Below are 13829 nucleotides of genomic sequence, written 5' to 3'. Positions count from 1 at the left end.
TGGGGGCAGAAGTGCAAGAATAACAAAACCTTCATTTTGAAGCAATTCAGTTTTAATTACAAAAGGGATTCAAATTTCACAGTATTTTAGAAGTCAAAATAAGGGAGAAGCAAGTTTATCAGTCAAGACAAACCCATATCTTGACTGCTTTTTAGCACAACGAGACCAGGCAATTTTGTATGTTAATTAAAGCAACTGCAGTAGGCAATAGCCACATTTTAACTGACAAAGGGGAAACGATTGCCGAATATTACTCTGTAGTCTGGTGCACAGGCAAGAAGAAGCAAAAGGGTCATCTGAGAAGTGCTAAAATGTAAAACCTCCAACAAGAACAATTCCTTTCTAGGGGCTTAAAACAGAAGCCAGATTTGTGGGGGGGAGGGAGGAGAGGTGCGTTAATTAATTCCTGACCTATATTCATTATCCCAAGTAACGTTTGTCTAGTATTCCATAGATTTTTGTCCGTTGTTTTCTAGATGGCTCTCTACCAGCCTAGCCAAAATGATATACTCTGCATTTTCTACTTGAGGCAGACTGTTCACAAGATGATGTTCGTTTAGATGTTTACAGTGAAGCAAAACCATCAATTTCATTCTTCTCACTCAAGCTGATTGCTTCAAAATGAAGGTTTTGTTATTCCTGCACTGCTGCTGCCCTCACCTCCCAATGCCCAAAATTCACAGCCTTTCTTTTGCTTCAGTGAAGCTGCAAAGGCTTTGTGGTCCTGGTGTAAAACATACATCGCTTGCTCATTAAAACTAAGCTTTTGAGGACATGGCTCATTTACTGACCTCTACTAACGGCCTGGGTTTGCGCTCTACTGCAAACCTGAAGTGGCAGAGTTCACAGTAACTGGTATTCGAAGAGGACAGCCAATGCTCCAGGCAGCTGCGATGAATAGTCCCCAGGGTTCCTGTACATTCACATGGAGAGAGCAGGTCTTCCTGACTGCTGCCTTCGTGGCAGATCCTGCACATTGGCCTGTCATTGAAAGGGCTGCCAAACAAGAAAGGGAAGTTGCTGGTCAGTATATTAGGTTGTAAAGCACCTAATTTCTCTCACTTAGCCCATGTTCCAACATAACAAGATGGGATGTTCACAGCGTGTATTTATTTATACATTAGCATACAGCATGATCCCCAGGCTAAAGATTGATGGCACCTTTGATATTCTTGTTCAAAAGTGCTCTAGTTCTGGTCTATACAGTGACAAGCTGGAAGGAAGTCCTTAACAGTTGGAGAAGGGAATATACAGAAAATTTACTTACACTGACAAATTTATCATTTCCCACAATGTAGGGAAAGAAATACACCAGGAAACACTTTGGGGTGGGGGGGTGCACTACAGGAGAAATCTCTAAATGCAGCAGAGTATATTTTAACTCTATCCCAAAGTGGATGCCCGTTACAGGGACACTAGTCATGATTAATGCTAAGATTTTTATCATGGATATTTTTAGTAAAAGTCACGGACAGGTTATGGGCAATACAGAAAAATTCACAGAAGCCCCTGACCTGTCCCTGACTTTTACTAAAAATATCCAGGATACTATAGGAAGGGACTGGACAGCTGAAGCGTGGCTGGGAGTTCTGGGGCCCCCACCACCCACGGGGGCTCAGAGCTCGAGGGTGTCCCTGCCACAAGTGGCAGAGGGGATCTGCAGGGTCCCCCTACCCTCCTCCCCAGCGGCAGGGAGCACTGTGGGAATCCCCCAGCCCTCCCACGGCGGGGGAGCTTGGGGGCCCTCTGCCTCAGGCAGCGAGGGTATCTTACAGCTCCCTGTAGCTGCAGGAGGCAGCTGGACCCTGCAGCTCCCAGCTGCCAGGGATGAAGTCACTGAGGTCTTTGGAAGTCGTGGAAGTCCGCGACCTCCATGACAAAATCATAGCCTTAGTCATGATCTGTGCCACTGAACTACAGGATAAGATGCGTGCGCACACACACACACACACTCTCTCTCTCTCTCTAATTTAGCCTGAAACAATAACCCTGTGACACAAACTGACCTCCGGGCAGCACCATGCACTGCCAGGTATACGAGCAGAGTCTCCAAGCCAAGTGTGACTGGACACTAAAGAGATCCAGGATGCTCTGGTCTGGTGAAGGCAGCACCACACATCTGGAGCAATTCCTTATGGCCAGCTAAGGAGCACCATTACTGGGTTCTGAAAGGAACAGTGTGATTCTTCTCAGCCAAAAGAAGGATCACTTTTGATGGGGCACAGATGGGGGAGGGGAAGAGCACCTCTCCTTTACAAAAGCCTTAAGGACTCAGTTCTTCCTTCTACAGACACATGTAACTATCAGTAACACGCATGAAAAATAAATAAGAGCGGAATAAATCCCTGAAATGCTAGAACTGTAACATGCTAGAGGGGTAGATTAAGTATCAGCCTTGAAATGCTTGGACTCCCTGGACCCACAATTTAAAATCCCAGCAGGATTAACATAGCCGTTCATCCGGCCAAGGCAGATAAATTGAATAAGTTGCATTTTCATGTGTGTGGATCTTTTGGCTGAGACCTTGAAAATGCCAACTCTGTATCGATGCTTTGGGTTCACAGGGCTTTCTTATAAGAATAGTGCCTTTGTCTCTTTGTCACTGACACAAATTTCCCCTCCTCATTATTGTGCAATGTGTTACTGCTGCCCACTACCCCTGCTCAGCTGCTTTTCAATGGTGCCCTGTGTATATGGGGCCAGGTTCTCCTTTCACTACACGAGTGTAAAATCCAGTGACGTGTAAAGGTGGCCTAGGCGAAAGGACAATCTGGCCCACTGTTTATTAAAAAAAACAAAACCCAGTGGTGTTTGTTATGACATTACATGCAGATCTGAGCTAGTAAGTTCAGTTTGATAAAAAACTGAAAGGAATAATTGTTTCACTCCAAAAACCCCCCACATTTTTACATGACACCCCAGCAAGTTAATAACATCTGCCTTTAAACAATGCAGGGGACTTGATTCTGTGCTCTGTTACACTGATGTAAATCCAGAACTACTCTAAAGTATCAGGGAAATGCCCAAAATCTCCTGTGTGAATACTGTCAAACCCTTATGGATTCTCTTAATAAAGTGTTAAGAGAACAAAAAAAACCCCACCCAGCTTGTGGTCTCAAAGTATATGACTTAAATATATATTTTGCCACATAATCTGTCAGTGTGCATCAACAGCATGAAAAGCTGCTATCAATCACATGAGAAATGGCTCCGGCAACAAAGCCTGCATGTGAATCTTCATGAGAGACAGATTCTTTGCCGGCTCAGTGAGTTAGAGCGTGTGACATCGTTTAGGAATGGCAGTCTGAACAAAATGTGTTATGACAGTATTAGCAACAGCACGTGAGGAGGGAAGGAGAGGAATGCTGTATGCAATATTCTGTACCTTAATAGTGACAGTGCGTGTTTGAGATGAAACCCATGTATGAAGCATCATTGGAATGAGTGTTCTCCTCAGTAAGTAATGAGTAGCATTCACAAGTTGTCAGGAGTAACATTCTGAAGTTTCTTTTTACAAATCAGGAGAAATTATTGAAACTTATTCACTTGACCATTTGCATCTTCAGACAGCACTGCCACATTTTTTTGCATGAAGGTATAATGAGAGTTTAATTATAAAAGGCGAGATGGTGATGATGATAAAATTATAGCGATGAGTTTAATTATCACAGTAGTAAATCTTACACGAGCAGCAACACATCTATCTTCTTCTTCTTCTGTGTGTGACTTAAAATAGAAAAGTAAACATGATGGATTTTAGCTGCTTACTTAATTGTCATAGAAACAGGTATGACTGAGCCTGTATGTGTGTTTGGCTTTTTTATATAGATTTCTTGTCTGACACAGACTTGAATACTGTAATTCTAGCCCCTTTCTACACTTCCGAGCTAAAACAATTTAATGATCAATTACATGTTTGTTTGTTTTTTATTTGGTACTACTGTACCTCTGTGTGGCAAGAGTCCTTACTACTGTTGACAGAAGCTGCCCGTCCTTGGCTGAAACTTGCATGACATACTGCGGCTGTCCATTCACAAGACTGCTACAATCCTCCACCGTCTTTACTAGGGGAGCAGCTGAGCTGGTGCAGTCTGGTAAGACTTCAGGCAGGTGACTGCAGCGGCTGGTTGTCATGGTAATAGACAGCAATTACTTTGCTAATGGTTTTCACATTCATACAGGATTTCCATCTAGGAACAGATCAGAAAACAATTTATTAAAGCAGGGCTGTTAACAGTGAATGCAAAATTACAGGCAACCAACATCCCATTAGTTAAAATGAAATAGGGTTGGAGTAGCACCTTATCTTCTTACAAATTTTACACACACACACACGAACCAGTGGCATTTAATAACAATGCAGCAGGCACATCTGTGTGTGTAACTGTCGTATTGATCTCTATGAAATGAGAGATTTTTTTTTTTTTTTAAGAAAAAAATAACCCAAAACCTATCTACCTCCTGGTATTGAAAGAAAGCTTAAAATATTACTTATAGTTGAAAAATAACTTGTGCAATGTGCATATCTAGGAATCAGCTGCACGTACAGGGTTTCCTTTGTTTTTCTCTGTTGATTTTTAAAGTGATGGTGGTGATAAATGAAAAGATTGGAACCTTTTGTCTGTCTGTCTCTTTTGCCTGTGTTGCAAATGAATGTATTAGGTTCATTTTAACTTGACACTTGCCTCTGACCACAAACTGACAAGGTTACATCTTGAAAGAGAAAGTAGTTGATAATCTACTATGTGAAATCCCTCTGTGAAAATAATCCATTATTGCTAAGCGCATTACTTCACCAACACAGCAGAATAAAGAAACAACAAATACCAAGCATTTGTAACACAAACCCACTTAATGATAGTCTGCATGCCGTAATAATTCATGCCACAAGGAGAGGTAAAAATCATAGCATGCATATGGCTCTCTCATACGTTTGGCTCATTTTCCCATCACTTAGAATATATTTTATATGCTGTCCTGGATAGTGGTAATTGCAAAGCAAAGGTTACACTAGCAATAAGGGAAGAAGACAGAGCCTTTGGACACACATTCTTTGCAGTTTCACATAATGATGGTCATTATGTCCAGGTATGATTTTTAAGGCAAGGCAGTGTGAGTCAATGTATAGCATGTGGAGCACTGTGCCTGGAAACTTGGGCCCTGATCCTTTTTGGGAGTTAGGTGCCTAAATACCTCTTGAGGCTCTGGGCTTAACTTCTCTAGACCTTAGTTTCTCCATCTATAAAATGTGAATGATCCCCATCTTCCTTTGTAATATGCCTTGAGATCCATGGATGTAAAATACCACTTTAAGTGCTATGAATGATTATTATTCTTTGTGCAAATTGGAGCCAGACCTATATTGTGCCTAAGTGTTTCTGTCTGTGCACAACATTTAGTCCATTTAAAAAACCCAAAACTTAATTCATGTTTCAGCCATCATCATTTGTATAGTATTGCATGCTAGGAATCAAACCGTGCATTTAAATATTAATCATTACTTCTTTTAAGAGCCCTTTAGAAAGGTGTGTTTAAAGAATTAATTAATGTAACTGGATCTCGTTGGATTTGAACAGACACTGGAATGTCACTGTTGAATTTTTGAAGTTTCCTGACTGGACCTCTTTGGCAGTAAGACTTTGGGAGATGCGAGGATGTGATGGTGATGCCATGTCATTTGTACAATGCAAGCTTCAGAATGGATGCAGGCCTTCTTGGACAGGTTTCTAAGAATAGGAAAGAATGCCTGGGAACCTGTGTGTTTTAATGGGATCATTTTCAGCTACTTTTCAAACTCTATACCCCAGAGAGAAGTGGATGCTGATGAGCCAGCTTACAGTAGTTTCAATGTTCAGAGAACAGGGAAAAGAAAGAAATCACATTCTGACCCTCATTTACAATGAAAATGAAGCAAATGACTAATTTCAAAACCATTAGCACATAAAAGATGAAGACTTCTTATGAGAATAGGACCCACAGGATTTCCAAGGAGAGTGTGCAGGGACATGATTACCAGTAACACTTTTGTTTTAATATACATGCTGAGACTGTTCAACAAGAATATGCAGCAGCAGAGTAGCTGCTTCATTAAACTTAAATAGCCTAGACAGTACTGTGCTTACAGACCCATGCTAGAGAATTATATATTTCCTTTCTGGTTGCTTCACTGACCTCATTATGTACAACAGCAAATTTATTGTTCCATATAAAGTGACCATCCAAGCCTTTACAAACACATTCATCAGCCATTTGATAAGTTTTTTAAGAGCATTTTCTGAAACACCAGATGATGCAACTAACTGCAGACTATTAAAGCACACAGAACTCTTAGTTGTAGCCATCTCCCATCTGTGATGTTAATTCAAATCCTTGTGCACAGCACTGCCTTGACATTCCAGGCTAGTGGAGCAACCTTGCCCTATTCTTTTGTCTAACTTAATAATTTTCACTTCTCTAATGGAAAAAAACATTTTAACAAAATCGATAATGATATCAATTCAGGCCTTGAGAATAACTTTTTTTTTAATTTTTTTTTTCAATTCTAGCATAGATCTAAAATGTAATTAACTTGATTCCAAACACGGTACCCCTGGGAATGTATTTCATGCAAACTGCATCCCACAGTATATGCTTGGAATTAATACAATTACAGGCTTAAATAATAAGCACATATTGTACTCTGAGGTGAAGACCAAGATTAATTGTCCTGAGAGGTACATACTGACTAAGGCAAAGCTGAAGTCGATGTTGATTCTGAAGAACAATAAATCTTTATAGCCAATAAAACCCCAAATTCATTCGGAATGTTTTCCATCCAAAATATGTGGAAATCTCTCCATTGTGGCTACAAATATCTTAGCAGAAGGGGAGAGATTAAGAGCAAAGGCAAGGAAGAAAATGTGTCTTTCCATCTGGCATTTAATGAGAGATATAATACTGAGGCGGTAGGAGGACTATTTCAGATGCCAGGAGTTGCAGAGAAAGGCAGCGCTAATACAAAGTGACAAGACCATATGAAAAGATCGAGATGAACAGAAAAGGTACTAGTGAGATAAACTTGCCCCAAACTTTGAAATTGGAAACCTCAGGAGGGCAGTCCTAGACTCGATCCTGTTTCTAATGAGAGCTGGCATTGAGTATGTGGTAACAAGTGTATACTTACTGACACACTTGAGAAAATGTTTATAATCTGTCATTTCCTCTCTCTGCCTTGATTACTGCAACCTCCTCGTCTGGACTCCGATTCCCACCTTGCCCTTCTCCTATCTAACCAAAATTTTATTGAGAAAATTATCTTCCCATTGTACTGTTCAAACCATGAATCTCCCTATTCTCCTAGTGCCCAGTGACTACCATGTGCCTGCTGAATGATGGTAGTACTTTGCACTTACATGTATCATCTTTTTCTGAGAAACTTGAAGCACCTTGCAACAAATAATATAGTACATCTCAATACACCCCTGTGAGGCAGAGAAGTAGAGAGTGGAACTGAGGCCCAAAATGTGTTTAAGTAAATTGCACAAGGTTATTCTGGAAGTCTGTGGCAGAGCCAGGACCATATTTCCTGAATCCTAGTCTTCTGCTTTAGCCATAAGGCCATATCCTTCTCCCCATAATGACTTATTGAAAATTACAAGATGCTATTCCAGCAAAGGTCAGCCCTAGCTTATACACACTCTCTTCCTTCCTGATCTGCTTGCTCCCACCCAATGTGGTACAATACAGCTCACTGGTGGTATTATTTCTCCCCCACCCCCTTTGTTTTAAATTATTATTCCAAGCCCCTTTCTGTGGGCTTTTCATACACAAAAGCAGACAATATACAGATCAGGAAGCCTGTCTCTCTTTCTCTTCCCCCCCCCACCCCCAACGAAGGGGCAAAAGTGCCACCAAATGTTGGCAATCCACAGTATGAAATGAAATTATAGGCCTTTGTTTCTTGGCTACACCAACAGCTGAGTATTCCTAACAACAAACAGTCACTTAAATAGCTTTTCTTTATAGAAGGATTTTCCTCCTGTAAGAGACTTGTAACTCTGGGATTAAGAGAAACTACAGGACTCCAGAAATACCTGTATGCAAGGCACTCGGACTCTTATTAAGTTATATTCAAACATATGGAGATGTCAAAAACCAGCCTCAAAAGCCAGGGAAGGAATTTCAACAGCTCACCTGAATTTACAATGGGCACATACATTGAATCCTCAGTGCACTTTTGACTATTGTGCATAAATTGAATTCATTTCTTAAACCCATAAAGCACCATCATGCTGATGAATTCAATTACAATAGTGGATTTTCAGTTTTAGCCACGAGGGAATCTCGTCAGAGCTTCAGTAGAAACCCTGAGTGGTTTGGAATGGATTCACATGAGACAAAAAAGCTCTTATACTGTAAGGCAGTAGGAGGCAAAAGTTATACAAATATTGAAGTGGAGCTCTTGTGTAAACTGCCCATTTGTGCTTCTTCAGCACCCTTATTAAAAACAGCACATAATGCATCTGTTGTATTCATATGCTTGGAAACCCATTCTCTTTTCCCATTCTACATTCCCAGGAGCCTCTGATTCGTTTCAAGAAATGCAACTCAAACTTATATCAATCAGCTTTGGGACTTTAGAACCAAGGGGGGGGGGGGGGGAAACACACACTAACTTGTTAGCAGGAGAAGGTTTCCCTAATGAGTGTTATAGTTATGGAAAAACAAAAACCAAATCTGTGGGGGCGCTTTGGTTCCTATTAATTTATTTTTACATTCCTTAAGAAAATTTATCTGTCTCTCCAGAATCTTTCCCCCCAGTTTAACATAACTTAAAACAGTGAGCAACAGGTAATCATTAAGCATCAAGGAGAAATGTCAAGCTAGTGATGTTCAAGGCCAAACGGGAAACCAAGGCACATATTGCTCTTACCAATCCTTACATGACTTGATAAGGTCATGTTTTCTAAGGACCTCAGTGGAGCCCCTCAATTTGCCTGGCAAATTTTGCTGGTGAAGATGAATCCATTTTGCCCAGAAGTCTTTATGAAAATATGGCACACAAAAAACAAGAAGTTTGTGTTCATATGCTTTTGCTATTATTAAAAACTGCAGATTTTTATTTCAGGGCAGTTTAATGTTTTTTTTTAAATATATATGACTGTGTATTGCAGAACAGGAGTACTTAACTATGTCAATGTCATTCTGAAAAATATCATTTGGGGACTGCCAGAAGGCGGGCTTGTCCTTTTAAGGGAGTTGAGCTCAGCCCTACCTGTGCTAGTTAACTTCCTCCTCAGGCAATGGGTATTTAGGTTTCCAATAAGAAAGTGGAAGCCTGCTCATCTCACTGAGAAGGGAGATGGAAGACTCTCTTGCAGAAAGGTCAGGTGGGTGATATAAAGGGCAGAGGGAGGCTGACTCTCTGTAGTGAGCTTGAAAGGCGGGGCTGGGAGACCCTGAGCCTTGACTCAAGGGTAATTGGGAAGCCCTGGGAAAGGGTACTGCTGTAGGCAGTGTTGAAAGGAATTGATGCTTGCAGTTGCTTAGGGGGTTGAGGCTGGGACTTCAGTGAGGGTGGGAGGAAGAACCCCTTTGATGACTTTGTGCCACCACGGAAAGTGAACTGCTGAACTCAAGAAGGAGCTAGAACAGTAACCCAGGAGGGAGCTAGAATAGGAACTACTACCCAGAGAGGGTGAAGATGTTAGGTAGCCCTGGGAGGATGCAGCCTAAGCAAACCGTGGAAGATCTCTGTAGTCCCAGGACTGCTGGGAGATGGCTTTGTTTCCATTAGATTTGTTCTATTAATTCTTGAAAGGGTGGATTTGTGTGATATACCTGGAGGGCTTAGTCATGTCACTGATCCAGCAGTGCTGGGAGCTGGAGGACCACTGTGGGGATACAGTAAGTTTACCAGAGTGGGGAGATTAAGGTAGATACCTTACCTTCCTTGGCTTCTGGGAAGGCAATATTGCCACATATGGTGGGCTCCACATCTCAGATTAGAGACTAGCATAAACCCTGAAGCATGAGGTTTAATATTCTTTCCAAAAATTCTTATAACTGATAACTCTGGATAGTCTTTTCATATAAATGTTCAATCCTCTTGCATGTTATTGGCCCCAGTGGCTTCCTGGGGCAACGAGATCCACAGTCTAATAATACTTTCCCCCACACAGTTTATTTCCTTTTACTGGCTTTGGATTTCCTATCCTATTTTCATTGAAGATTCCCCTGCTCTTGGGTAAACACAGAGAGCAGAAGTTCCTACTATACCTTCTACCATTCATTATCTTCTCCTAATTCCTCTCCTCCCTTACTTATCTTCGTTCTAAGGTAGAATCTTAATGTTTTCAATCTCTTCATATGATTTTTTCCACACGCCACAACCTTCTCTGACCCTTTTTGAGATTGGTATTGCACACAAGTATCAGGGGACCTATGCATCTGAAGAAGTGGGTTTTTTACCCATGAAAGTTTATGTCCAAATAAATCTGTTAGTCTTTAAGGTGCCACCAGACTCCTTGTTGGTATTGCACACAGTATTTCAGATGAGGCCCACTCCACTGATCTTCTATATCTTTAAAACATAATCCCAACTACACATATAAAATGATGGGGGTCTAAATTATCTGTTACCACTCAAGAAAGATCTTGGAGTCATTGTGGATAGTTCTCTGAAAACATCCACTCAATGTGCAACGGCAGTCAAAAAAGCGAACAGAATGCTGGGAACCATTAAGAAAGGGATAGATAAGACAGGAAAATATCATATTGCCTCTATATAAATACATGGTGCGCCCACATCTTGAATACTGCATGCAGATGTGGTTGCCCCATCTCAAAAAAGATATATTGGAATTGGAAAGGGTTCAAAAAAGGGCAGCAAAAATTATTAGGGATATGGAACAGCTTCCATATGAGGAGAGATTAATAAGACTGGGACTTTTCAGCTTGGAAAAGAGACGAATAAGGGGGGGGGGGAATAATTGAGGTCTATAAAATCAAGACTAGTGTAGAGACAGTAAATAAGTGTTATTTACTCCTTCTCATAATACAAGAATTAGGGATCACCAAATGAAATTAACAGGCAGCAGGTTCAGAACAAACAAAAGGAAGTATTTCTTCACACAATGCACAATCACCCCGTGGAACGCTTTGCCAGAGGATGTTGTGAAGGCCAAGACTATAAGAGGGTTCAAAAAAGAGCTAGATAAATTCATGGAGGATAGGTCCATCAATGGCTATTAGCCAGGATAGGCAGGGATGGTGTCCCTAGCCTCTGTTTGCCAGAATTTGGAAATGAGCGACTGGGGATGGATCACTTGATGATTCCCTGTTCTGTTCATTCCCTCTGGGGCACCTGGCATTGGCCACTGTCAGAAGACAGGATACTGGGCTAGATGGACCTTTGGTCTGACCCAGTATGGCCATTCTTATGTTCTTATTATAGTATTTTCTGTATTATTCACCATCCCAGCCCACAGGCACAGGTGGGGCTGAGCACAACTCCCTTAAAGCTCCAGGCCATTCTGTGACTTTTTTCTAACTCTCCTACAGCTCTGGGCAAGTTTGACCCTAGCTGCAGTTTGGTGCTGCATTTGCCTTCCCTGACAGTTCTCAGAACCGGAATTCTCTGGTTGATACCTTTCACTTATCACCTTTCCCCTTCCTTGGACATCCAGATGGCTCTGATATGCAGTGGGAGACTAAGATGATCATGTGTTTAAGGCACAGGAGTCAGGAGGCCTGGATTCTGTTGTGTGACCCTGGACAAATGACTTAACCTCTCTGCCCCTATTTTCACTTAAAACACAAAATAGGGACCAGGATTCTTAGCCACCTTTATATTGTTAAAGTTGCAAAGTCAAGTACTCATTGGCACACAGGGGCCGAATTAACTGACCTGTGGCATTTCTGAATGCTTGACTTTGCAACCATAATGTTCTCTCAACATAGTTTCTGTATGTATTTCCCCAGGTTTTTTTTTGTAAAAATCAAAACTGAACTGCCCCAGAAATTGTCATGTGGAATCATAGTGAAACTCGCATGGCTCCAACCCTGCCGATGAACCTTTAGATCCACTGCACAGACTTCTGCCACTTGAGCTAATGGAATAAGTGATGGCAGAGGCAGTATGTTGTCATCCTATATGTGATAGACCAGCTCTATAGGGGGATGAGACACTTTTTGCCACTGAGTTTCACAGATATCTGCTGACAGAAGAGGAAATGTGAAACTCAGGAATCCTGGGTCTATTCCAGGCTCCTGAACAGAGTGGTCCCTAGTAGTCAAAGACCCTTCTTCCCCTGTCCCCTCCACTCTCTGTCTATCCTATTGCTGTCTAACCCACTCCAGCTCCTCATCTGATTTCAACTGTCCTCCACTACCGCTCTGCATTCCTTGTCCCAGTTTCCTGGTCCTATCTCACTCTTCCCCCTCCCTTTCCCCCCACCCCCATCCCTCAGATGGATGTTCCAGACTGGCAAAATTATAAGGTTCCCAACGTTTCAACACTTCCCATTCTAAATTTTCGGTTGCTTAACTATAGGCTAGCTCTGCCTACAACAAAGCATATTCAGAACCTCTGATTAAAGGGATTATAAATGGAGCAACCTCCATCGTAGCTAGTCACCAAAGATTGAACCTGAGCCATCCAGACTTAAAAGCATGAGCTTCTACTACTTGAGTTCAAGATATAACTCCCTTAGCTGGTAGCTATACAGTTATCCTCTAAAAATCCACCAGAGGAGGGCACAAAACACATGTTGGACAGAGAATTACAAAAGTGCCAAATATTATTATTAGACCTGCAATTCTTTTCACAATGAACATCAGTGGGGGATCAACTGGGAGTTTAAGAATATTTGGAAAACAATTTTAGAATAACATTCAGTGCTGTGGTTTAAAAGAAAAAAAACCTGTTAAAACTCATAACTTAGCAGCATTCAGTGTTGGGGGAAAAAAACAACTTATAGGAGCTATGGGATACAAGTTGAGAATGTTGAAACAGGAAGATGTTATGCTTAGTTACCACTTGGGCAAGGCGGCGTGCTATGTAATACTTGCAAGATTTCACTGTAATGTTTTACAATATATAGCAGCGCAATGCTGATTCAATTGATATTGTTGAGCAATTCACGCTGATTTTATTTCAGCCCACATCTTACTAGTTTTGAATACTGTAGATCACAATTTTCAGCTCAGTTGGTCTGAACATGCAGAGCCTTAAAATTGCTATGCTCTAAACTGTATATTAACTACAATTTTATAAACCTGCATGTCTGAGAACTGCATGCCACTACTACTAGACAGTGGCACAAGGCAATTCAGTGTGAATCACAGAAATGTAGGACTGGAAGGGGCATCAACAGGTCATCTAGTCCAACCCCTGCACTGAGGCAGGACTGAGTAATAACAACTAGACCATCCTTGACAGGTGTTTATCTAACCTCTTAAAAAACTCCAATGACTGTTATTCCATAACCTCTCTAGGTAATTTGTCCAGTGCTTAACTACCCTTACAGTTAGGAAGTTTTTCCTAATGTCTAACCTAAATCTCCCTTGGTACAATTTAAGCCCATTGCTTCTCATCCTTTTCCTCAGTGGTTAAGGAGAACAATTTATAAACAAGCTTCTCTTTATAAACAACCTTTTTATATACTTGAAAACTTATCTTTTCGTCCCCCATTCTTCCCCCCCCCCATCTTCTCTTCATTCTAACCAAACAAACCCTTTTTTTTTCACTCTTTCCTCATAGGTCATATTTTCTAGGTCTTTGATCATTTTTGTTGTTCTTCTCTGGACTTTCTTCAATTTGTCCATATCTTTTTCCAAGAACTGGACAC

At 41.2% G+C, this 13829-nt stretch overlaps 1 protein-coding gene across 1 annotated transcript in view; it reads right to left on the bottom strand.

Annotated features, from left to right (window-relative positions):
• The window catches only part of MARCHF3 (membrane associated ring-CH-type finger 3), a 113587-nt gene that overhangs the window by 25690 nt on the left and 74068 nt on the right, over positions 1-13829 (bottom strand). The window contains exons 2-3 of the mRNA XM_024193368.2: positions 3947-4190; positions 792-996 (exon numbers count right to left, since the gene is read on the bottom strand). Coding sequence (XP_024049136.1) covers positions 792-996; positions 3947-4134 — 393 coding nt within the window. The 5' untranslated portion in view covers positions 4135-4190. The remainder of the gene's footprint in view (positions 1-791; positions 997-3946; positions 4191-13829) is intronic.

This window comes from Terrapene carolina, unplaced genomic scaffold (genome assembly GCF_002925995.2).
Source record: "Terrapene carolina triunguis isolate 2854851 unplaced genomic scaffold, T_m_triunguis-2.0 Scaffold113, whole genome shotgun sequence".
Classification (NCBI taxonomy): Eukaryota; Metazoa; Chordata; order Testudines; family Emydidae; genus Terrapene; species Terrapene triunguis.
This window is presented reverse-complemented; position numbering and strand designations above follow the sequence as displayed.